The following is a 27,816-nucleotide window of genomic DNA, read 5'->3' on the forward strand; positions in this document are numbered from 1 at the left end:
ATGAAAATTAAAGCAATTTAAGAGGCTGAAAGAAGAAAAAAAAAATTTTGCTCTAATTTTACAACTTTTTAGTTTTTATTTTTTGAATTAAGGGAAACATTGATTTACAACAAAGTACATGATTCAGAAATATAGGATCCCACCTATTAAGGTTTACAAATTGGTATGGCTCTTTCTGTGCTATAATAGCACAGAGCTGAATGAATGTAACTGACACAACATATCCACTGCCAAGGTACCTAGTCTTCCAACAATAGTTCATTGTGCCCCCTCCACTTTTGCTTGCCAACCTTTCCCTCCCCAACACCTACTAGCAGCCTCAGTTTTACAGTCAGATTTCTACTTTTGTTTTGATTTGGTTTCATCTGACTTTGATTTACCATAGTCCTGATATTTGTCTTTCTCCTCCTGACTTATTTCACTTAGCATTATCCCTCAGTTCCATTCACTTAATTACAAATGGCAACTGTTCATCTTTCTTATTACTAAGTAATATCCCACTGTGTGTATATACAGTTAATCCACTAATTTGTCATTGGGCACTTAGGGTGTTTCCATAACTTGGCTATTGCAAATAGTGAGGCAATCACAGGTGTGCACATATCCCTTCAAATTCAGTGTTTTCACTTTTTGTAGATACCTAAGAGTAGAACTGATGGATCAAGTGGTAGCACCATTTTCAGCATTTGAGAAACCTTCATACAGTTTTCCATAAGGGTTAGACCAGTCCACCTTGCTACAGTGTATGAGGGTTCCTTTTTATCCACACCCTCACCAATACTTATTTTTAATCATTTTGATATGGGCCATTTTCACAGGTGTGAGATGATATCTCATTATGATTTCCATTTGCAAATCCCTGATAAGTGATGATGAGCATTTTTTATGTACCTTTTAATCATATGTATGTTTCCTTTGTATGCCCAATGAACAGTATATGAGTATTCCTTTTTCCCTATATTCTCAATAAAACCTGTCGTTTCTGGACTTCTGAAAATATTTTAAAAATCTTTATGTGTCTAAGGGTGATCTCTACATCATTTTGTAGAAGTGTCTATTCAGACACTGTTTCTTTTGTTGTTGAGTTGTAAGAATTGCATGTTTTTCATACACCTTGGCTATTAACCCCTGTAAGATGTACGGTATACAAATATTTTCTCCCATAGTTTCTTTCTCTGTGCAGAAGCTTTAGTTTGATGTAGTTCCATTTGTTTATATTCATTTTTGTTTCTCATACTTTTGGAGATGAATCTACAAAGACATCCTTGAAGCCAAAGTTATGGAGTGTTTTGCCTTTTTCCTTCTATGTATTTATGGCTTCAGGTCTTACATCCAAGTCCTTAATCCATTTTAAGTTAATTTTTGTGTGCTGTGTGAGACAATGATCTTATTTCACTCTCTTACATGTGGCTGTCCATGTTTCACTACACCACTAATTTGAGAGACTTTCCTATCTCTATTATATGCTACTGGCTCCTCAGTCATAAATTAACTAAACATGTAAGTGTGTATTTTTGGGCTCTCAGTTCTATTCTACTGATTTGTATGTCTATTTCTATTCTAATACCATACTGTTTTAATTATAACTTTGTGGTATAGTTTGAAGGGAACCCAATACTTCCATTCTTCCTTTTTACTCAGGATTTCTCTGGCTATTTCAGTTTTTTTGTGGTTTAGTATTGTATTTCTGTGAATAAAAATACCCCTTAAGATTTTGATAGGGATTGCACAACATCTGTATATATTGCTTTAAGTTAAGGTGGCCATTTTAGCAATGTTAATTTTTCAGTCTATGAGCACGGAATGTCTTTGCATTTTTTAATGTCTTCTATTTCCTTCAACAATGTCTTATAGATTTCATTGTACAGTTCTTTCACACCTCCTTTGCTCAGTTTATTCCTAGGTATTTGATTCTTTTTATGAGACTATAAATGGGGCTGTTTTATTCATTTTTTCTCTTCTATTAACTGTGTATGTATAGAATGACTTTTAGCAACAGCTCTTTGTGTACTGATTTTGTAGCCTGCTACTTTACTATACTGATTTATTGCTTCTAATACTTTAGGGTATTCTATGTAACTTATCATATCACCTGCAACTAGTGATAGTTTTACCTCTTTTTCAATTTGGATTCCTTTTCTTTTCTTGCCCTAGTTAGAACTTCTAATAATGTGTTAAATAGTAGTGGTAACACCAGACATCCTTGTCTGGTTCTGGTTCTGGTTCTTAAGAGATCAAGCTTTCAGTTTTTCAGCATTACGCTAGTTTTGGGTTTCTCACATATGCAGCCTTCATTATGTTGGGGTATATTTCTTCTATCCCCATTTTATACAGCGGTTTTTGTTAATCATAAATGAATCTTATCATGACTCATTTAAGAAATGCAAATCAAAACTACAATGAGGTATTACCTCACACTTGTGAGAATGGCTTACATCAAAAAGATTAGAAACAAGTGTTAGAGTGGGTATAGAGACAAAGGAAAACTTGCACACTATTGGTGGAAAGCAAACTGCTGTAGCCTTTATGGAAAAAAGAATGAAGGTTCTGCAAAAAAAAAAAAAAAAATTTCAAACAAATCTACCATATGACCCAGCCAAGTCTACTTCTAGATGTCTATTCAAGCAACATAAAAACACTAATCTGAAAAGATATATGCATGTCTACTTTCACTGCAGCACTATTTACAATAGCCAATATTGAAAATAATCTAAGCACTAATGATGGATGATAGAATAGAAAAAATGAGGTATATATACACAATGGAATAGTACTCAGCTATATTAAAAAAAAGTAAATTATTGCCATTTGGGGACAACACAGAGGGGACTGAAGAAGATTATGATAAGTGAAATAAGTCAGGAGGAGAAACACAAATACCAAATAATATCACTCATATGTAGAGTATAACGGCACAAAGTGAAGTAACAGACAAAACAAATCCTTGGAATCTGACTGCAGAACTTAGATCATGGGGCAGAAGACTAACTATGGATGTAATCCAATGGAGTCCAATGGACAGGGTGGATTATTGGTACTTTAGTGGTGGATGTGGTATGGTAATACACATTTGAAGGTATGAACCTGTGTTGGATATACAGTGTTGTAAACCAATGCTACGTCAATTAAAAAGGAAAAAATAGTAGGGCCTCCCTGGTAGCGCAGGGGATTAAGTACCACACTATAAAGCAATCCACAGCCTCTGCAGCACGAGTTCGATCCCTGACATGTCAGAGAGAAAACCACATGGCCCAGCAGACCTCTCCTGTCTCACCTGTTGCTCCCCTCAACAGTGTATTTCGGTCAGTCTGCCTCTTCTGCTCCCCACTCTGTTTCTGGTGGATCCTCTCACCGCCCCCCCTCCAATCTCTGGACTGTGCCCCAGCTCTTGTATGCATAAAAATAAATAAATCTTCAAAAAAAAAAAAAGTAGAAAAGTATCTATGTAAACTGATCTTTTAACAAGGGGAAAAAATAACCATGAATAGAAAAAAAATAATAGAAGCATACATGTACAAAAATCTTTAAGGAAAAAAAGATTTTCTAAACATAGAAACAATAAAAATTAAAAAAAGGAAAAGGCAGGTTTAGCTGTTCAAATTAAAGCACTTCTAACATAAATTTAAAGACCAACCATTAAAAAGCAAAAACAAACTGGGAAATGACTAAAGTTACAATGTTCTGTATTTTAGTGTTGCTTACTTTTCTCATAAATCGAAAAGAAAAAATATGCCATAAAACAATGAACAAAGGTTAACTCACAAAAGGAACAAAGAATCACTAAACAACAGCAGTGTTAAAATGTGCAATGCAATTATTAAAGAACTATCAGCACCTTTTCTCTTACCTAGCAACCAGTTGTTAGATTTTTTTTTTAAAGATTTTTTTTTAATTTATTTATACAAGCACGGGGTACAGTCAGAAACGTGGGAGGGCAAGAGAATTCACCAGAACCAGAGCGGTGAACAGAACAGGCAGACTGACGAAGTACACTGCTGAGGGGAGCAGCAGGCGTGGCATGAGAGGTCTGCGCGCCATGTGGGACCCTCGCCAGCGGCCGGGTATCAAACTGGCGCTGCAGAGGCTGCGGGCAGTTTCGCAGCTCAGCACTCAACCCCTGCACCACCTGGGAGGCCCCAGTTGTTAGACATTTTAATAAGACCCAGTAGTTCCTAGGTTATAGGAAATTGAGCACTTCTATACATTACCAGATAATATAAAACACATGAAAGACAACTGTAAAATCAAGTATTAAAAAACCATAAAAATGTTCTCTAATCTTGTAATTTCACCTTTAGAAGATGAAAAGAAGCTTAAGCAAGTACAAAGTAGACTCTTCTATACTCCCCTCCAAGAATTAAACTAAAACTTTTTTTTTTTAAGGCCAACATTTTTAAATTAAAAAATAAATTCTAAAATAGAATCTTAGAAAAGTGGGTAAGGAAGGAAGATATAAAAAGGAGGGAGAGAAAAGTTTACATTTTAAGACAGTTTTAGATACAAGAAGTACTATTTTTATGTAAGGACAATTAAACAGAAGTTTTTAATCTAAGGCTAGAGCAAGATAAACAACCAAGAATACATCAGTGTTTCCAGAGTTCATACTACAATATGTTATACAAGACAGTAAGATAATACTTAAAATAAGTTCATGTCTTTTGATTCAGAGGAATTAGATATCTCAGACTTTTGAAGACTATACATGTAATCACTGGAGCACTAACAGAAATGTTTGTGATAAATTAGACAGTGAATTCTAGGAGAAAATGCAATATTGAGTTCTGGGGTTACTTTTTGGAAAAATTCTAGAGTAAATTATTAACAAAGGCTTGCCAGTATGAAAAAAAGAATTTCATTATCACTAAGTGCCAAGAAGAGTTGATAGAAGCCTAATATTAAAAATTAATATTTAGGCCTCTTTTGTCATGTGAAGACACAGGAAAAAGACAGCTATCTATGAATCACCAGACACTGAATCTACCACACCTTGATTTTGGATTTTCAGCCTCCAGTACCCACTGAATTTTTTATAAATTGATGTTTTAGGAACTCCCCCACACTGCTGGTGGGAATGTAAACTGGTCCAACCACTATAGAAAACTGTGTGGAGGTTCCTCAAACTGCTAAAAATGGAGTTTCCATATGATCTACCAATTCCATTCCTAGGTATCTACCCAAAGGACACAAAAACATTAATTCAAAAGGATGCCTGCATCCCTATGATTACTGCAGCACTATTTATAATAGGTAAGCTATGGAAACAACCCAAATGCCCCAAAATAGATGACTGGATCAAGAAGATATGGCACCTATACACAATGGAATACCATTCAGCAATCAAAAAAGATGAACTCAAGCCATTCGCAGCAAAATGGATAGAGCTGGAAGGGATCATGCTCAGTGAAATAAGCCAGAAAGAAAAAGAAAAATACCTGATGGTTTCACTTACAGGAGGAATATAGAGGATCCAATTAAGGGATCGAGGGGAAAAAAGTTATTTTAATAAAGTGAAAATCAAAATCAACAAGCAACTATAAACCAGAGACATTCTATGGGGGCGGGGGGAGGGAGTAGGATCAAAACAGGGGTGGGAAGAGCACAAAGGACTATGTTGACAGTACAAGGGTGAATTGGTGGTGGGAATTTCACAGGGGCTATAACTGAGATGAGAAAGCATACATCATTAAAAAAATTAAGAACGGGCCTCCCAGGTGGCGCAGTGGTTGAGCGCTGGGTTGCGAAGCTGCCCGCGGCCTCTGCGGCGCCGGTTCGATCCCCGGCTGCTCCCCGGCCACCAGAGGAGGGTCCCACATGGCGCGCAGACCTCTCCTGCCGCCCGCTGCTCCCCTCAGCAGTGCACTTCGGTCCTTCTGCCTGCTCTGCTCCCCGCTCTGGCTCTGGTGAATTCTCTCACCCTCCCACGCTTCTGACTGTACCCAGTGCATGTATAAACCAAAAAACAAAACAAACAAATAAATAAAATAAATAAGACATGCCTCTAGAAAATTAAAAAAATTAAATTAAATTAAAAAAAAAATTAAGAACAATGTACAAATATATAAAAATTAAAAAATTAAAAATAAAATTAAATTGATGTTTTGTGGCAACCCCATGTCAAACAAGTCTATCAGTGCCATTTTCCAACAGTATGTGTTCACTTCATGTTTCTGTGTCACAGTTAATTAAGTGGTATTTCCCACGTTTGGAGAAAATGCAGGGGTCAGCATATTAGGAGTATAACAGGTAAGTCTTGCCTCGGGAAAATCACCTTACAATGGTATCTCCCCTGTCAGGGACACCTACTGCCAATTTGTGAACCGGAAAGACCCACATGGTAAAGAACTAATGTCTCCATCCAACCAACAGCAATTACCTAAGAACTGCCAACATCCATGTGAGTGATCTGAGAAGCAGATTCTTCTCCAGTCAAGCCTTCGGATGACTGCAGCCCCAGCCAACACCTTGACTGCAGCCTTGTGAGAGAACTTGAGCCAGATGCACCAGCTAAGCCATGCTTAGATCCTGACCCACAGAAACTGTGAAATAAATGTTTTAAGCCATTAAAAAAAAAAAAGAAATTAATATTTAACTGTAACACAAGAAAGAAAACAAATAAGAGTTATTTTAAGATAACTGAATACTCTGTGCTAGAACTGAGTAAATTTCCAGTTAGGAAAGAATGTCTATAGTCAAATAATTCCCAGTACTTTAAAAGGTGATTTGAAATCACATCAAATTTTCTCAGTGTAAACAAATAAAAAACTAACAAAAACCAGTGAAAACAAACCAAATAACAAACCCAAAAGCAACCAAAATTAGGGGGATAGCACAGGTATATAAAAATGCATTAAACAAAAACTGACAAGCAAGCAGTAACACAGAAAATTTTAGAAACAGCAGAAATTACCCTGGACTGAGCTATGGAATTCATGTACTAATCCTGCTTCCAATTCACTAAAATTCTGAAAATATCACCAAACCCACAAATCTGGAGAAAGGCAATCTTATCTTTGTTTTCTGCTGTTAACTGGTTGCTTTTCTGCCTGTAGTGTAATACTGATTTTAGGGCATAAAGAGGAAAAATGGCAATGAGGGGTGATAGGAGGGGTGAAGCAGTGCTGAAGTAAAGGATGTAGGCTAGGAACAAATTGTACAAAATAACAGAATATTCTCCCATAGAAATGAGGTACCCCTCTTTTTAAAGACATTTAAAAGACATTTAATCAAATATTAGGAAAAAGACCTGAGCCTGTTTTGGTTCTACCAAAAACTGCATCCTGCCCCAGCTGAGCTTTTATAGGGCACCCTTGCCATTCCCCTTGGTTTCAGAAAAAGGCAAAATGTTTAATTCTCAAATCCCTAGTCTCAAAAGTGGTGAGAAAAGAATCAAATTACCAAAATTATAGTGGAGCAAGTATCTGTAAAGAGTCTCCCAAGCATAAACAATAAAAAGTTGCAGGTAAAGAGATTACAATCACAAAATAACACTATAAAGAGCATAGTATGCAAAAGAAAGCCAAAAAAGTCTCACTCTAAAAGCAAATACAGCTCAACATAAAGATATTTCTCAAAACTGTCCCATGCTAAATGAAACATAATTCTAACATGAGTTGAAACAATGCGATAGAATATGCATTCCAAACACAAAATTGGAAAAATGTACTCTGAAAAAAAAAAAGTTGAATGGCAAGATTTAGTGTAGCTTAAACTTAGTAGAATTCAAGGGAGAAGTTACAAGATGGAAGGAAAATGAGTACTTCATTCGAGGCTTGGAAGAAAGTTATCAGTCAATCAAAAACACTTGGACTTAGCTGTAAATGACAAACGCTATATTAAGCCACCTATAATTTGAGAATTGTTATATGTTGGGAGACAATTTCACGAGTCTATTATTTCTGCACTCTTGCCAAGTGAGGCAACTACGGGCCGACTGACCTGGACTATCTCTTCAAGGTTTATGTTTGCATAATGAACAGACTTAGAAGACAGAGTATCTACCTGCAAAGGGCAGCCAAGCTTTTGTCCATTACAAGTTTCAGATGCCTTAAATTCAAAGTTCCTCTACTGTAATGCAACAGACTGCATGAACAGGTGTCATCTAACTCTCTTTGTGTTGCTGTATGGAAATTGGGTCTTGGTAATGGTATAAAAATACTGATTCTTAGGCTACTGCTATTGCTGTAACAATGATCTCTAACCCAAAATTCTCCTATTTTCTAACTGGTTACCTTGTCAGTAACCTCTTTCACAGTTCTTGACACGTGCAGTGAAGAGAATTAATGGTCTTAGGGAAAGGTTTTCTGGAAGAGGAAGAATAAAGGGCCTCATGGGTTGATTAATGAGATTTGAGGAAAGTCTACAGGAATGGGTAACAGACATGGAGTAAATTTTATGTTCAACCTGGCAGTAAACAAACCTTCATTTTATTGCTGATAATGAGGAGGAATTAAAGAGGTGACTGCGGGCTGAGTACCAAGAAATACATTTAAAGAGAGCTGCCCAAATGATGTTCTGGTGGTTGCTAAATCTCCTCCAGGTAGAAGGACTCCTTTGTCAACCTGGCAGTTGGCTTCAGTTTCACTCCACTGTAACAATAACTAATACTAAGACTCGCATGAAATGCTCACTGAATATGAAAGGTAGGAAACTGGCAAACAACTACTGGGGCAGAAACCAGGCAAATCATAAGAACTCTGACAAGTTTCACTTGGAAAGTGAGATGAGGTAAGGCACTGTATGCACTTTAAGGTAAAATGGCAACAGCTTCTTCCACTTCAACACTTCCTGCAATCTATATCACCAATGTTAAATTTATTTAGAAATGACAATAAAGATCTCAGGATTTTGTGAGGTCTCCTGGTCCTCTCAGGAACAGTTCACAGAGAAAGACCAACTTCTCTGGTTGACTGAAAATTAGTTGACTCTCTGACCATTATTCAGGATCTTAATATCCCAGATTAGATTTACAATATTACTAAAGCATTTAGTGTGATAGAGGAAACCCACCGGAAAATATGAAAGCTTAATTCTTTCTACCCTGAAAAGGCTTTATGAAACCAGCCCCTACTAAAATTAGGTGAAAACTTGAGAGCTTGTTTTAATAACAGGGTAACAGATGGCACAGATTAAGGTGAGCGCTCCAAAGCAGACCGAGCTGAGTGCAAAATCCAATCAACCAGAGGGTACAGACTGGCTCTTGAGTCAAGGGATTCCCAAGGCTGAAATAAATGTCACCCATAAGGATGTTACCATCCAACATAGAGCGCAGTGCATGCTGAAAATGGGGAAAACTTATTTGGTTGACCCACAAGCAATTTACTTAGAACTGAAAGTAAGCACAATGGTTTATTTAATGATACAGAACCACTCTGTTACCCATAATCTCTAACTTTTCCTCACTCTTTAAGGCAATCTCAATTGCTTTAGGAAGAAAAAAATGATTAGAGGTCACATGTACCCATCTAAGTATACCAGAAAATTTGGAGAGGAGATACACAAATTTTTATGGCTCTGTCACATACAAAGAACCAGATCACTATCCCACCTGGACCCATGGAAGAAAAAAGAAAGGCACCAGGATTCAATGGATTCTCAGTCAGCTAAAGAAGCTAACATTACATTGTTAGCCAGGCCTTCCAGCAAGAAACAAACTATGTAAATACATAAAGGAATTAATCTTTTAAAAATATGCACTTTCTCCATTTTGAAAATACTCTCAACTTTTGCATTCTAAAAATATTGTTCATGTTATTGAAAATGCTATCCCTTCACATCTCGTAAAGAAAAATTACTGACAAAATTCAAGACTTTTCTCAAATATCACTTCTTCCATTTATCTTTCCTGCTGCCTACAGGAAGCTTCTGCTGAATTTCCATAAACACTTTTATCTTCCTCTCACTGTGACTTGCCTGCATATTTATTTGTATTTTCATTTTATCCATTCACTCTAAAACTAAGCCAGTAGTTCTCAATTTCAGAAACCAAAAAAAGTTACTTTTTTTTTTAATTAATAAATTTTATTTTTATATTCCCCATACAATTGCAATCCCCCCATTCTGACCCCAATCCCTCCCCTCCCGCCCCCCACCCCCCAAAAAGTGTCTCTGGTTCATAGTTTTTGTTGATTTTGATTTTCACTTTCTTATAGTTATTCATTTTCCTGGTCCCTTATTTAAGTATTCTAGATTCCTGCTATGAGTGAGACCATCCGGTATTTTTCTTTTTCAAAAAGTTACTTTTTTTTTAATGTTATGGTTATTATACATGAATTTTAAAGTTTTTTAAAAATAAAAAAGGTCTGCATAAGAATTTCATCAGTAAAAACATTAACTGAATAACTGACTTAACTACACAGAATCCTATTAGGTAACTATCCTTTTCCTAAAGTAGGTTCTGCTAATAATTGATCAATTAAGAATAAACTCTTGTTACATCCATACATTTCATCTCAAAAACTTTGTAGTCTATATGTTGGCTGACTTAGTACAAAGTAATACTTATGTATTATTGGGTTACTAAAAACTAATTAGTGCTTATTTGATTTCCATAGTTGAGAGTAACGTACTTCACAATTAAGTTAGTTGCTAAACAAAACAGCAACGTGAATAAAAATGCTTTATAGCTTAAAAAAATATAGTTATTCAGAACTATCAGGCACTCATTATTTTCTAGAGTTATACTATACAATATGATTATCTACTTGCCATATGTGGCTATTTAATTAAAACTAAATCAATTATCAGTACCTCAGCATCTGACACATTTCAAATGCTCTACAGGCAGATGTGACTAGCAGCTACTACACAGAATAACATTTCTGTAACCACACAAAGTTATATTCCATAGTGTAGTCACACAAAAAATCAAAAACATTTGAATATACTCTCACTTTTCCTCTTATGTAACTATCAGACAATAAACAGTATACTCCATTTGACAATGATCAGCTTAAAGGAGATAAGCATAAAGGCCAAAGACCAGGTAATTTACAATAGAGACACAAAACTACTCAAGAGAAAAAAACGTCGGTGAGGATATTGGAGAATTTAGACCTCTTGGTGGGAATATAATATAATTCAGTTGCTGTGGAAAACAGTACAACAAAGTCACCTTGTGATCTAGCAATTACATTTCTGGGTATATATCCAAAAGAACTGAAGGCATGATGTTGAAGAGATATTTGTGACCCTTGTTCATAACAGCATTATTCACAACTGTTAAAATATGAAAGCAACTCAAGTATCCAACAAATAAGTAAGCAAAAGGTGGTATATACATAACACAGAATAGTCAATTTAAAAAAAGAAGCAAACTCTGACATATGCCACAACAGGGACAGACCTTGACAACAGCAAGCTAAGTGGATTATGTCAGTCACAAAAAGTTACAAAAATTTAAAAAAAAGAAGAAAAAAAAAACAGGAAAACCAAAAACCCGTGGAATAATATTTACAACAAATCAAGAATTTAAGCACCACCATGAACCCTAAAATTCAAGCAGGTAGAGACAAAGAGCCACAAGTCTTGCATAGTAATAGCAATTGTGAGGGGAGAAGAAAGCAACAAGAAAACTTCAAAATCATTATCAGTATCCACCCGTAAGCAATGAAGGACAGAACTAAAATAAAGAAGAGTTTTGCACTTAAACAAAACAAGCTAAATACAAGAGGCTCAGAATAAGAGGGACTGGTCTGTTATTTCAAATCAACCTTTCAGACTGGAGACCATACTAGGACAAGAGTCCCACTCCAAAGAGAAAAGGTTTCTAGAAATAATCCCCACTAAAAGGACATGACAGTATCTAAAAAAGGATATATATGTACTATAAACAACATGCCATTTATGGGGTATTTCTATCAAATATATTTAACATAAATCTACTCAGGAGAAGATAAATAGGATATCCCAGTTGAAATCTGGACTTTTCAAAAATGTCAATGTCATAAAAGGAGACTGTTTTAGGTTAAAAGAGACTAAAGAAACATGAAAATAAAACCAGTATTTGATACTTGATTGAATCATGGATCAATTTCTTTATAAACCAGTTATAAAGGATATTATTGGAGCATAAGGAAATGTTCAGATCTGGAATGTATATCAGATAATAGTCATATATTAATGTTAAGTTTCCTAGGAAAGATAATTACATTATAGCTATGCTGAAGAATGGCCTTCCTAGGAGATACATGCCTAACAAGAAATGAAGTGTTATAATGTGAGTTTAAATACATGATAAATAAATGCATACAACAAAAATAAAAATTTTAAATCTGCATATTTTGTTTATGTATAAATATGAGATCAAGTGATAAAATGTCAACAACTGTTTAATCCAAGCAAGTTGAACAAATCTAATTGTTCACTGTAGTTCTCATTGCACATTTTCTACAATATTAAATTTCTTAAAACATAAACGTGAAAATAAAGTGGCATATAAATTATATAAAATACTAATACATTCAGAAAACACAGTAAAAAATACCAAACATGTTCTAACCATAAGTGTGAACACTTTTATGAATTTTCTTCAAGTCTTTTTTTAAAAAACATTTTTTTAAGGATTTATTTATTTATGCATGTAAGAACTGGGGTACAGGCCAGAGGTGTGGGAGGCGAGAGGATTCACCAGGAACAGAGTGGGGAACAGAACAGGCAGACTGACTGAAATAAACTGCTGAGGGGAGCAGCGGGCGAGTCAGGAGAGGTCTGCTGCGCCATGTGGGTCACCCCCCTGGCCAGGGATTGAACTTGTGCTGCACTGGCTGAGGATAGCTTCATAGTGCTTCATCTTAACCCCTTGCACCACCAGAGAAGCCCCTTCAAGTCTTTTATATAAAAATCTTAGGTAAAACTGGGAATATACTAAGTACACAATTTTGTATACTCTAACTTCAATTGTATTAAAAACCCTTTGTACATTATTTGTCTTTTAGAACACGGGTTTAAATGTAATATTAACTAACACCAAGATGCTATTATATTATAATTTATATATAAAGTATATAAACAATCATATTTTCAGTTAGCACTTTAATATATACCAAGACTTTTTACAAGTACTGACTCACTTAATTTTTACAACCACCTATGGGGTTAAGTATTTGTATCACTTTGACACAGATGAATAAAGTGAGACATAACATAGCATGCCATTCTTCACATGTGCCATTATATTTCATCTATTACTGTTCATTTATATCATTTCTAAGTGCTAACTACTATAAATAGCTAAGTAGTGACAAGTACATATATAAATATTTATTTAACCTTATATTAGTTATTAGGCAAAAATATATGAACTTTAATTTCCCTGATATGCCATATTTAACAATTCTAAGAAACTATTTAAAGTTTAAATTTAAACTGTTTAATTTTAAATTAAAATCTCTATAAATTAAAAATCTCTGTAACTTAACAATGATGTAACAAAATAAATAAATTTTTAAAAAGTTAATAGTATAAAGTAAAATAAAATCCCTTTAACTGGGATATATATTGTGATGATTTTGTGTCACAGTTTACTTGGCATCCTTTCTTCTTTCTTAGTGGTGTATAAAATAAATGAGCATCCTACAATCAGTGGAAAATCAGATTAGATAAAATATAGTAATTAATCAACTTTTCAGAAAATATACAGCTATTATCATTCACTGAGTGAAGTTACATTTTTCTGAAACATACAAAAGAAAAGGGTACAAAAGTTTAAAAACATATACTGGGCTTTCTCACTATTATGCCCCAAATACATAACTTTGGCTAGATGGTCCTCTACTTTTTCATCTACGAAAAGGAAATTAAAATAGATGATTTAACTTAAATAATAAATATTTGCATAAATAGAAACAATTATTACTCTAAACACCTAAACAATTTAAGCACTGAGTCTTTACATTATGTGCAGTTCTCAACCTTAAAAGTTAACTCCAATGAATAAAGAAATTAGCTTCAATCAATTCAGTTAGTCATAAATTTCCATTTCATAGGTCATTTAATTGATACACACTGTATTAATGTTTCTCTTCACTATATTCAAGCAAAATTTCAAAAAGGTTATTTACAAGTAGCTGTAATGTCCATTTTCAATCCTCTTGATAAGCCACCTACTCTTTTAAATTATAAGCACTTTATAAAATCTCTTCTCCCAAACACTAGTCTAAATAAGAACTTCAATCAAACATAGTAGAGGATTCATGAGATTCCTTCTATTAGTATTCTTTTTAGAACATGTGAAATCTTCACCATTTATACTAATACCCCTCCAAAAAAGTTAAATTTGTTATACATCTAATTTATCTAACTTCCAAAGAAATCTGATTACTAACCCTCCAAGTACAAGGTAGAAAGTCTTATGAATGTAAAACATTCATAGACTTTGGAGTCAGGCATATGCTTGGTTTTAAATGCTGGCTCTCATTTACTAAGAGATATCTTTTGTTTTTATCTGTCCATTATTTTTCTTTAAGTAACTCCACATGATCTTGATAGACATTCAACATAGTTTCCCAACATCCCTGACCACAAAAGTGGGTGTGTCACCCAGAAAAGGTCATCCTATGTGAACAACCCTCCCAGTCCCTAAAAAGCCTCAATTCTTTTACTTATGATTCTCCATCAGTATGTCTCTAATCATATCCTGCACCAAAAATCATGACGCTAACAATTTAGCCTGCTAGTATCTTGGATGCCTGAAGACCACAAAGAATCCCTGTTTGAACACAAAGGGTTTTATTATAGCAATAGCAGTAGCAACAAAAGTGTCAACATATGTGGCTTCCCAAACTCCAATTCTGATACAATGACCTAAAGAGGGCCAGATGATAGTTGCACACAAAGTGGGTTGTATTACAAGAGAGGAATTCAGGATTTAGGGAACATAATTCTGAACAGTAAGCATGCCTGCCAACAGGCAGAAAGACACATTTTCTCTATATCTTATATGGCAGAATGAAAATCTGTCATTTTGCTCTGGGTGATGATGGTGCCTCTATTTTCTAAGGCTATACATTATACAAACAACTTTGACAAGACAGTATGGAACAAAAGCGTCAGGGCCTCTAATTACAAGATGTGTACCAACAGAAGATACCCATACAGAACTATTTTCCAGCAGCTGATTGCCAAAACAGTCCAATGAAATACTATACCACTATGGGTCTCCCTGGTGCGCAGGGGTTAAGACGCAGTCTATGAAGCAATCCGCAGCCACTGCAGCATGAGTTCGATTCCCGGCCGGCCAGGGAGAAACCTACATGGCGGGACAGACCTCTCCTGTCTCGCCCGCTGCTTCCCTCAGCAGTGTACTTTGGTCCATCTGCCTGTTCTGTTCCCTGCTCTGTCTCTGGTGAATCTTCTCAGCCCCCATATCTTTGACCTGTACCCCAATTCTTGTATAAAAATAAATAAATCTTTAAAAAAAAAAATACTATACCACTATGATCCATTCTTTTTCCACAACCTGGCCGTTGATTTATACTATTATTGCCTGTTCTGTGTCCTCAATGGCCTTGCTCCAACATTTCTTCCCAATCTATACCCCCCATTCCCTAGCTTCATATACATATATTATCCAGCCTTGATCTCATGATCCACTACTTTAAACATCTTTGAGAACAACTTACAGTTTGACCCTTGAATGATGTGGGGGTTAGGGGCATTCTAAAGTCCCTTATAGTTGGCCCTCTGTATATTCAGGTTCCACATGGGTGGAATCAACCAACCAACATCCATGGTCAGTTGAATCTGTGAATACAGAACCCACAGACAGAAAAAAAGCCCCATAAGTGGACTCCCACATTTCAAACCCAAGTTGTTCAATGTCAAGTGTACTTGTCTCTGTATCCTAATATCCTCATATTCAATCTGCATAGTAATATCTCCCTAAGGATTCTGCCAACACCTATTTTCTCTGCCCCATTAGCAAGATGACCAAGTTACTCACTTATAGCCCTCTTTTCTTTTTTCTTCTACAAAAGGATAAAAGAGGATTCTTCTTGTCCAATACTATGACTATACCTCAACCTCACTTATTTTCCCAGTTATTGTCCTATTTTTCTCTTATCTGATGTTCTTCAAAGAGTTAAATATTCTTGCCATCTACACTTCTTCATATTACCTTATTCATTTACCAACATCAACTTCTCCCACCAGTAAACTGAAGCACCTTTCCTCAACAACTTCTTCGGCATTAAAATCAAAGAACATTATTTATCCTTATATAATATGAAATTTCATATGCATCTAACACTGACCCTCTTTCTCATAATATTCACTTCCCTTGGGATTCCAAAAAACACCAGTTCTTTTCTAATTCCCCGCTGGATGTACAGCTACTTACTAATTTCCTCTGTAGATGCCTACCTTCCTCAGTATGGATGAAGAAAGGCATAAAGGAAGGGAAATTCCAGTTTACAGTAGATTGCCAACTAATGAATGTAGAAGGAAAATGGAATTAGAAAATCACCTCCTGTCAACTGCTTATATTAGACTAGAGCATCCATGTATATGCTAAGATTTATAGGTGAAACGTAGATTAAAAACAAGGGTATTTGGGGGCCTCCCCAGTGGCGCAGCAGTTGAGCGCTGGGTTGCGAAGCTGCCCGCGGCCTCTGCAGCGCCGGTTCGATCCCCGGCTGCTCCCCGGCCACTGGAGGAGGGTCCCACATGGCGCACAGACCTCTCCTGCCGCCCGCTGCTCCCCTCAGCAGTGTACTTCGGTCCTTCTGCCTGCTCTGCCTCCCGCTCTGGCTCTGGTGAATTTTCTCGCCCTCCCGCGCTTCTGACTGTACCCAGTGCATGTATAAACAAACAAACAAACAAACAAATAAATAAATAAATAAATAAAAACATGCTTCTTAAAAAAAAAAAAAAAAAAAACAAGGGTATTTGTCTAATTCTTAGGAAGTAATAGCCAGTCTATAGTTCCCAAAGATCTTTGTCCCTAGGTAGTATATCCACTCACAACGAACAATCTGATCTATGTAACAGAATATTATAAAAATGAAAGTGGTTAAAATGGCAAGTGAAATCTTATATAGACTTTACCACCACCACCCCCAAAAAATTGCTATTATAAAAGGCATTCAAGGGCCTCCCTGGTGGCGCAGCAGTTGAGTGCTGGGTAGCGAAGCTGCCCACAGCCTCTGCAGAGCCAGTTCAATCCCCGGCCACCGGGTGAGGGTCCCACATGGCGAGCAGACCTCTCCTGCCACCCGCTGCTCCCCTCAGCAGTGTGCTTTGTCAGTCTGTCTGTTCTGTTCCCCTCTCTGGCTCTGGTGAATTCTCTCACCCTCCCGTGCTTCTGACTGTACCCAGTGCTTGCATAAATAAATATTTAAAATTTTTTTTTAAAAAAGGCATTCAAGTAGTAGGGGGAATGACAATGTGTAACATTTGAGACTAGGTCATAAAAAATACTGCAGTTTCTGTCTTGCTCTCTCTTAGATCACTTACTTTGAGAAAAACTAGGTGTTATACCATAGGTTGCTCAAAAAAATCCATGCTACAAGAAACTGAGGTTCTTGCTGTATCAACAACTGAGGTTCTTGCTAACTGCTTCTAATGAAAAACCATGAGTTAGAAACAGCCAGTGTAGAACCTGTTTTCAGTTACAGAGACTCCATCTTGTCTCTAAACTATTATGTTGAGACTTCTAAGTGAAAAATTAAACAGCCTGGCTCAATCATTTGGTGACTACAAAAACAAAAAAAAAAACAAAAAAAAAAACAAAAAAACCACAAAAAAAAAAACCAAAAACAGAACCAACCAAACAAGAGGTTATCTGTTAATCTTGACAGTAGACCTCCACATTGTCTGAAGACTTTTTTTTTTAATAGTTTTTTTTTTATAGAGGCATGTTTTTATTTATTTATTATATTTGTTTGTTTGTTTTGTTTATACATGCACTGGGTATAGTCAGAAGCGCGGGAGGGTGAGAGAATTCACCAGAGCCAGAGTGGGGAGCAGAGCAGGCAGAAGGACCGAAGTACACTGCTGAGGGGAGCAGCGGGTGGCAGGAGAGGTCTGCGCACCATGTGGGATCCTCCTCCGCTGGCCGGGGAGCAGCCGGGGATCAAACCGGCGCCGCTGAGGCCGCAGGCAGCTTCGCAACCCAGCGCTCAACCGCTGCGCCACCGGGGAGGCCCTGTCTGAAGACTTTTTTTGACCAATCAGAGACAAATAAATTCATGGACCAACCCAAAAATCTCACCATAATCTGAGACTCTCTCACTTCCTGATCCTTTAAAACTCTGCTATAACCCTGACAGAAAGCACCATGGGGACTGCCCCCTAGTCATTGAAACAAATAATGATTCTTATTCTTGAATAACTGTTTTCCTAGTTATATTACAGTCTGGTTATTTCTCACGAGGCACCAATAAGACCACCAATAAGACAGCCAATAGCTCTATAGAAGTTATAAGATAATAAATGTTTATTATACTTTTAAGTTATTCAATTTATGGTAATTGTCATATTGTAATAAGTAACATGTTTTGTTTTGTTTTTTAACAAGGAATGTGATGCTATTATAATGAGGAATTTGATGCACTGAAAATGTGAGAGTTCTTTTGGAATCAGGTGATGGGAAAAAGCTGAAAGGAGTTTCAGGAGATGACTAGACAAGTGCAAAATTAACAGACTCTTATCAGAAACTTTATGGACTTTCAGGAGGTTACTGCAAAAATGAGAACAATATAATGAAAAATTAAAGGGAGTTCCTATTATATAGTAACTCAGAGTTTAGCAACCTTGTTGCCTGTGTGTTTGTTTTTTTAAGGTTTATTTATGTATGCATACAAGAGCTGGGGTGCAGGCCAGAGGTGCAGGGGTGAGAGGATTCACCAGAGACAGAGTGGAAAGCAGAAAAGGTGGACTGACTGAAATACACTGCTGAGGGGAGCAGCAGGCAAGATAGGAGAGGTCTGCTGAGCCATGTGGGTCATCTCCCTGGCCAGGGATCAAACTCGTGCTACAGTAGCTTAGGTTGCTTCATAGGGTTCACTCTTAACCCCTTGCACCAATAGGGAAGCCCCTTGTTGCCTGTGTTAACATTAAAAATCAAAAATGTATTTAATGAACTGTATGATTTAACAAGGGGGATTTTTCTAGGTAGTATGTTGAAGATATAGACTGATTTCTTCTTGCTATTTATAGTAATAAAGCAAATATACAGAGATAAAACTAAATCTGAAGGACTAATGACAAAACAGAACCTAGACTTGCTGGGTTTAAAAATTCCCTCTCAAACAAAGATAAAAATTCTGACACGGTCAAAAAACCATTATTTGAAGAATAAAACCAATGGTGTATTTGTAAAATCCCTCTTTAAAATCTAAGGTGCCTTCAGAGAACTTTAAACAGGGATTCAGAGATGCCAAAGTCATAAAAGAAAAAGAAAGAATGAATAAACAATCCTGACTGGGGAAAATGGGAAGAGACATAAAAACTAAATGTGATAAATGCAATATGTGATTCTGGATTGGCTTCTAATCCAGAAAAAAATTCCTCTCCTTCAGTAATGGCTATACAGCAAGTCTGAAGAAAATTACACTTAATTCACTTAGATTCTACAAGAATCTATGGACTTTAAGTGAGGATTTACTCTATACAGAGAGCGCAAATGAAGAAGGACATGATAAAGCTACAAGGTAACTTTTAGAAATCTGGGTGAACAGTAAACAGGAATAATGTGAAATATTTCTCGCAACTTTTCCCAAGAGTCTAAAATTACTACAAGATGAAATTTTTAAGATATTTTAATCCTTCCAGCTAGCTGCCCAACACCACTGCAAGATGAACTAGCTTTATTTATAAAACTCATGAACTAGCCCTGTTGATGTAGCTTAGGACAGCTGAGCTTTTTTAATTAATTAATTAATTTATTTTTTGGAGTGGGACCTCAGGGCCGCACAGTGCCATGAATCTTAACCCCACTCCTGACATCCCTAGCAAGGAGGGTGCTCAGAAGAGGGTATAACTGAGCAACATTTTAGGAACTTTTAATAGGGAGCCATGTACGTGGGCTCTCATTGGAGGAGTTGTGAAAGCAAGCTGCAGGGCCTTTACTCCCTACCATCCATCCCTACCCCAATCCCCAGCAGGAGAAGCTCTCCCTCCCCACAGCCCCCCAGCACCAGCAGCACAATGCCAGTCCCTGTAGCTGCAACTCCACCTCCCACCATCATTCAGTAACTGGTTCTTCTCCCTCTCCCTCTACCCTGTTGGTTAGACTAAATTGATTTTTTTTTGTTTTGTATTGTTTTGGTTTTTTTTTCCAGTACCAAAGGCCCTGCTGTTTGCATTTATGGTGGTGGGTAGCTGAACCCAGAACCAGTGAGAGAGGTTTTCACCCAGTGACAGTGTTTGGTCCCTTTGCCTGATAATACTTCCTAACTAGTCCCATCTCATGTCACTCTTCAGCACCACCAAACACATACATCAGACATTCTCAACTGTTCTGCCTTCTCTAACTCTGCGCATGTAGAAGCTTAAAGCTTCAAACTGAGTGGAAGATTTCCAAAAGGAAAGTACACAAGAAAGAGAAGGGGATGACAAGTTACTCCCATTATTGAAAACTTTTTTTTTTTTTTTAGATTTATTCATCTATGCATATAAGAGCTGGGGTACAGGCCAGAGATGCCGGGAGGTGACAGGATCCACCAGAGACAGAGTGGGGAACAGAACAGGCAGACCAACTGAAATACACTGCAGAGGGGAGCAGCGGGTGAGAGAGGAGAGGTCTGCAGCGCCATGTGGGTTTCTCCCCGGTCAGCCAGGGATTGAACTCATGCTGCAGAGGCTGTGGATTGCTTCATAGTGAGTTGCTTAATCCCTTGCGCCACCAGGGAGGCCCTCATTACTGAAAACTTTTAATAAAAGAAGCAATGAAAATTCCGTGATTCAAAGCTTCATTCCTCTAAGGGGCCAGTTCGCTTCAAAGAAACAAGTAACCCCTAAACAAAAGGGAAACCCAAAGTTAACAAAACCCTAACCAAATGCCTATCTCCCAAAACCTCCAATCTACCATAGCTGTTTATACTGGCAATAGCTCCTTTATCTATTGTCAGCTATTAATAACAGACTGGAACCAAAGGCAAATAAGGAGAGCTGGGAGTGGGATGGAAGATAAATCCCTATCACTGCAGTATGGGATACACAGATTTCTGGTATACCTACTAGGACTTGAGTGCATGTCCATATAAAACAAAGTAATGATGATGTGACTATAAAGTATTGTAGGTGTATTTTGGACACATTAAGGATTTATTAAGCAATGATGAATAGGAAGAGGATGAATATGAGGATCAAATTAGCTGGCACAAGTTATCTTTTTTTTTTAAGATTTTTTTATTTGTACAAGAAGTGGGGTACAGGCCAGATGTGTGGAGGGTAAGAGGATTCACCAGAGACAGAGCGGGGAACAGAACAGGCAGACTGAGTGAAATACACTGCTGAGGGGAGCAGCGGGCAACTCAGGAGAGGTCTGCCATGCCATGTGGGTATCTCCCCAGCAGGCTGGGATCGAACCCACACTGCAGAGGCTGTGGACAGCTTCACAGCACTGCACTCAACCGACTGCGCCACTAGGGAGGCCCAGTACAAGTTACCTTAATGCAATAAATAACCACTGATTTCTAAATTATGACCTCCAACTTAGCCTTTAGGGAAAAAATCCTTTCTAAACCTGGAAGCCTCCCAATACAATATTCCCATCTGTCTCACCATTTCCCCATATATCACTTACACTTTAGCAGTACTTCTGCATATATAAGAACACTAGGCTTAAAAGTGAATTCCATTCCTTTTAAAATATATTGCCAGTATTTTTCAAGTTTTGTAGAAATTCCCTTATTCCAAGTTGTATCTCACCATTAACTTTTCCTCTCTTCTTGCTAGTATTTCAGTTAGTCTAACCAATGTTAACAGATCTTGAGCCATAGATACCCTCTGAAAAGCAAAGGCTATGCAGTCTATTTTCTTATAATTAAATAATAAATGTTAATTTCTAAATGGCTTATTACTTTTTTTAAAAAGATTTATTTATTTATTTATACAAGCACTGGGTACAGTAAGAAGCGCGGGAGGTGAGAGAATTCACCAGAGCCAGAGCGGGCAGAACAGGCAGAAGGACTGAAGCACACTGCCGAGGGGAGCAGCGGGCGGCACGGGAGGTCCGCGCGCCATATGGGACCCTCGCCCTGTGGCCAGGGATCGAACCGGCACTGCAGAGGCCATGGGCAGCCTCACAGCCCAGCGCTCAACCGCTGCGCCACCAGGGGAGGCCCGGCTTATTACATTTTTAAATAAGTGATTTTGATTAGCACAATACTGAGTATTAAATATTCTTAACATCATGTATTTATAATCTAGTAAATGATGTCTTAAAATATATGTGCCAAAAGAAAAACAGATATAAGAATGCAGTGGGAAAGATACTTCAACATAGAAGTAAAATCATCATCACCTAAATTTAGCTGATAATATACAGTATTTAGTAGTTAAAATATTTAGTAATTAAAATACTAAAATCTAAATGATTTATGACTACTACCTTTCAAATGCAATCTTTTATAACAAAGTGCAATTTCAATACAACCCAACTGGATGTTAAATTCTTAGAAGAGGAGAAATGAAAGAAAATCTGTAACACCCTATCTTTTCAGCTATATTGTTACTTATCACACTGTATTAAAAAATGGGCTTTCCCAAACATTCCCAAGATAAGCAAACAAGTATAACAATAACAAATTTATAGTATGTTTACATCATGGATAATCAATAAATTCTAGAGATTACAAAATAAAATAGACAAATAGATTTTAAATTTGATAACAAACAAAACCAAGTTGTAGTAAACATAAATGATAAAGGTAAAATCCAAAGAGTATTTAAATACTAATGAAAATGCCAGCTCCTAAAACTTAAAACTAAACAAGTTTATTGTTTCTAATCTACTATTTAACAATGGCAAAAAAAATCATAAAGTAAAAATTCTAATTCATTGCTAGAGCAAAAAGAAAAAAAAAACAGTAAGTCATCATCGGTACTGTATTTATTCAACACTGTACTATAGTTAATAGTTGTATATGCTCATAAAGTTAACACTTCTTCAAACAAGATAATGTTCATAAAATGCAAAGAACATCACTGGTAATACCTCCCTCTTCAAACTTTTATATTTTTAACTGAATTAACATTGGATTGTAACATTATATAGGCTTCAGTATACATCATTGTAAATCAACACCTCTCCACAATTTCTAATAAACCTTAATCTAAAATCTCCTATCCATGCATTAAAAAGATGAAAATCTCACAGGGCTTCAGTAAAACAGTTAACTAAACCAAATATGCCATATTTTTAACAACCAAAAAAAAAAACAGACAGCAGATAGAACTCCACTATATCACTATCACAAAAACACCTCATTTAAAGAAATCAAGATGATTATATATAATACTTGCTGCCTAAGCTCTACCAAAAATAAATAAACTTCACAAATGCTTTATTGGTGACTATAAAATGACAATTATTTCACTCATAACAGGAAAATTAATCTCAAAACTAAATACTTAAGCTTTAAAAATGTTTACCTTGGGAAAAAGGCACAAATACAAATTCAAACCACATTTATATCAAACTAAGATCAGCATTTCAACCACCCTCTCAAATCTTATTTATTCACATGAAAATGCTAGGTAATCTGGTTTTTAACACAATCTGTAGAAATGTTTTCCAAACTACTTTATACCAATTGCTTAAAAGTAATATTCATATCTAAATAAAAATGTCTTTTGTAGCCTCATTTTGTTAAAAAACAATTCATAGCAATATACTTTCTCATGTTAGCAACATGTCCCATGAATAATTCTACAGTGCTTATTATTAGTTTACTAAAACTTATGCATATTCTGTAATATAACTAAAAATGAAAGCAGAAAACAGGCAAGTCAGAAGAAGACAGATTAGTATTAGCAAGCTTTTAGTGTTTTAATTAAAAAGACAAAATATTCTTAACCAAGTGGTATGAAATTTAGCCATGAAAAAATAATAAAAAAACATTAGCACTACTAGGGGAAAAAACAGTCAACAATTTATAGAACTTCAAAATTGTTCTATTCTAAAGGACAGAACTGATAAACTTACTACTTACATGTAATCAGTTACTAATTAACATGTAACAGGCAAAGCGTATTTGCTGAAGTCACCTAAAGATTTCACAAGATGACCACAGTAACAAATGCAGTAACTTCCTCATGATGTCAATCATGAAATTTTCAGTTATAATGGGTACAAATTCACAAATATGGCATTATTTTAAACCTACTCTGTGTCTTAATATAAGCCAAAATTTGTCTGTTATTTTAATTTCTCCATTCAGTTACCAGGAACTTAACTTTATCTAAAAAAGGGGGGAAATCTATTAAGTAGATGTGCTACATATTTAGCAACAACAAATCCACTTACTTTTTTCTCTTTCTCATGATGTTTATCCTGAGAGTGAGAGGAAGAATCACTTAAACTTTGATCATATGACCTATTAGATCCCCGTTTGCTCTTTTTCTAAAAAAGAAAATATATATACATATATGTATATGTATATAAAATCTTTTTAAATAATCTTTTTATTAGGATTAAACCAATGCAACTGTGAACTATATTTGAATGTCTAATGAGGCAAAAAAAATTGTCTCACTATTTCAAACTATTAACTAAGTTTAGACATCATTCACATATTATCTAATTCAACATTAATGCCATATTTTTGTATATGTATTAAAATGTATGAAAACAGACTTTTTTCAAATAGGCACTGGCTTGTTACTTTATCACAAAATCACCCCATTAAAGAAATTAACTATAATTTTCAATACTAAATTTCTGCCTTAAAAAAAGTTCAACCAAAACAGAGAATGCCATATTGAAAAAAGATGCCGAGACTAGAAGAATAGAAAAGTAAATATTTGAAGAGTTACTTTATGCCACTGAGAAAAGCAAGAAGCTTTTAATATATTTTCAGTATTAATATATACATTTTCTAAAAACTTATCTCTGCAGTTAAGGAAAAAAAATTAAAAGAAATGTCAGTATTAGGCCCATGCATATTCAAAGCATTACTAAAGGTATTACATATTTGTATTTAAAATACTTACACAATTGCATAATAAAGCATGGCGGTGAGAGTTCAGATGTTTGAAACTTGAAGGTAGCACAACTAATTAAACTAAATTAAAAAATGTTCACATTCCATGCAAATGTAGAGATTGTACAAATTCATGAAGTTACTACACATTTTTTCCCAACAAGCAAATGGGATAACACAGCAATGAGAAAATTCTATTTAAACAAGCTTCAAAATCTACTTTTATTATTTTCTATATTATATATCACCTGTTTATTAGATCTGCATACATGTATATAGAATACATATCATCTCTCACTTAGAAAGTGAAGATTTCAATATGATTTTAACATCCAGGAAGAAAACTTTTTAACTTTACTGTTTCAAAAATTCTATTAAAATACTTCAACATTAAAATAAATCATCTTCAGTATCAAACTACATATGTACATGCACATGCATTCAAGTATTTTACATGAATAGACCAGAATAATAAAGCCATGAACTGTTCATTTCATGAGAAAGGGGCCTCCAATGATATTATTCACTTAAAAAAAAAAAAAAGGAACAAAAAGAGAGTCCATTCACACAAGGAAACAGTAACAATTTTTTTTTTAAATAAGATACTAAAGAGGAAAAAAAGAAGTCTTAAACTTTCAGTGTACAAATCTGATTATTATCAATAAAAACTAAAAAATACACACTTGGAACATTAATGAAATACTGATCCTTTCGAGGAACATGGACACAAATATCTAAGAGTTAATCTAATATTACTAGCTAAATCATCCACACTACTATTATAGTAAAGACAGACCAAATCTAAAATAATCCCAAAGTTGTATTTAAATGTATTTTCCTCAATATTCTTTCTTTTTAAAGATTTATTTATACATAGAAGAACTGGGGTGTAGGCCAGAGGTACAGGGAAGGTGAGAGGATTCACCAGAGACAGAGTGGGGAGTAGAACAGGCAGATCTACTGAAATACACTGCTGAGGGGAGCAGCGGGTGAGACAGGCAAGGTCTGATGTGCCCTATGTGGGTTAGCTCCCTGGCCAGGATCGAACTCAGGTCATCAAACTCAGGCTGTACTAGGCCACCAAGGAGGAGGCCCTTTTCCTCAGTATCTTTCAAAGGAGTTAACAAACAGACTTAGTTCAGTTTTACTTTTTACTACTATTTCAGTTTTATTTACTAGAAATAAAAACAAAGAGGTAAACAGAAAGATAAATGGGCAACAGTACGGAAACAAAAAGATGAGAAACAAGTGACAATCACAAAATATATTATCAAATGTCAAAAATAAAATGAACTGAAAAAATTTTAATTTATAAACAGCTCTTTATACATTTGCTTTATCTACTAAATACATAAACATACTATTAGTTATTAATTATATTCTAAATTAGAATTTTCAGAATATTCAACTTTATATGATATTTTTTACTCTAAATTATATTATCAGATCTCTTAATTCCCAATAAAGAATATGTTAAGCAAAATTAATCTCAAGCAAAAATCAAAAGAAAAGGAATTACTATTATGTTTTTATAAGTCAATTCTACTGTCAAAACTAATCATCATCATTTTAAAATTAAGTTTAAGAGAAATTCTTACCAGTTTACTAAAATGATATTTACAGTAGCCACAGTATTGGACATTATCTGCACCATTACCTTCTTCTTCACAAAGTAGTCCAGCAAACTGAGCACTAAAAATAAAAGACAAGTATATCAATAAAATAGAAAGACATATGGACAAAATTTATATACACATAAATTATATATAGTGTGTGTATATATATATAATATACATATTACACAGTAAACATATAAATTAAAATTCACTCCCTAACATGTAAGTTTGTAAGGAAATCTATTTCCTAGAAGAGAAATAAAAGCTTTATTCTAGCTGAGACAGAGTACATTTCACTCTAACCTGCAAATGATTTTTTTTAAAGCAAGGGAAATGACAAACTTTAGTTACATGTGCACATAGGATATGAACTTCTGATATTTTTTAAAATCTGTATTTATGGTTTAAAGTAAACTTTTCATCCTTTCCTAACAAAGATGAAGATTTATGCATGTAATTATGCCAACCAAAAAAAAATTAAATTTCCTTAAGATAAACTCCCTCTCACCTCCCTCCCCCCCAAATAATAAACATTTCATTTCACTTTTTCAATCTGTATCATAGATACAAATGGAAAGGCCAGGCCTCTATAGGATTGAAATGACAAGATGATATTTCTCTTGGATGCAGGTCACATACTATTAAAAGAAAATTTCATTCACCCATTACTAATTTTGCAACTCTAAATGCTTCAAGCCATAGTACAAATCAGTAGACAAGAAAACATCAGCTGTGTTTTCCAGCCAAAAACAATAGAAGAAATGTAATTGAAACCTAAAGTTATGATATTAATATTTTTTTAAAACAGTACAAAAGTTTATAACCACTACCTAGTCAATTTGACCTTCCATTTTTAACAGTTTGTAACTTCAGTATAAGAACCATGTACTCAAAAATAAAGGACCTCCTTCTTTGGAAAATTAATTATTAAGAAAATTTATAAAAACCAATAATTCTTTTCCAGTGCCCAAAGTAATCTAAAATGAACTTCATAAATCCAAACACTAAAAGTCCAGGAAATACCATGTGCCTTCACTGGTTGCTACAGACTAATTCTT

General features: G+C 35.4%; 1 protein-coding gene across 1 annotated transcript in view; it reads right to left on the reverse strand.

Annotated features, from left to right (window-relative positions):
• The window catches only part of MLLT10 (MLLT10 histone lysine methyltransferase DOT1L cofactor), a gene marked incomplete at both ends in the record, with an annotated part of 193,663 nt that overhangs the window by 75,861 nt on the left and 89,986 nt on the right, over nucleotides 1-27,816 (reverse strand). Inside the window, 2 exons of the mRNA XM_084254011.1 lie at nucleotides 24,467-24,562; nucleotides 26,741-26,834. Of these exons, the coding sequence (XP_084110137.1) occupies nucleotides 24,467-24,562; nucleotides 26,741-26,834 (190 nt within the window). The remainder of the gene's footprint in view (nucleotides 1-24,466; nucleotides 24,563-26,740; nucleotides 26,835-27,816) is intronic.

This window comes from Talpa europaea, assembly GCF_964194135.1.
Source record: "Talpa europaea genome assembly, chromosome: 14".
In the NCBI taxonomy this organism is placed as follows: Eukaryota; Metazoa; Chordata; class Mammalia; order Eulipotyphla; family Talpidae; genus Talpa; species Talpa europaea.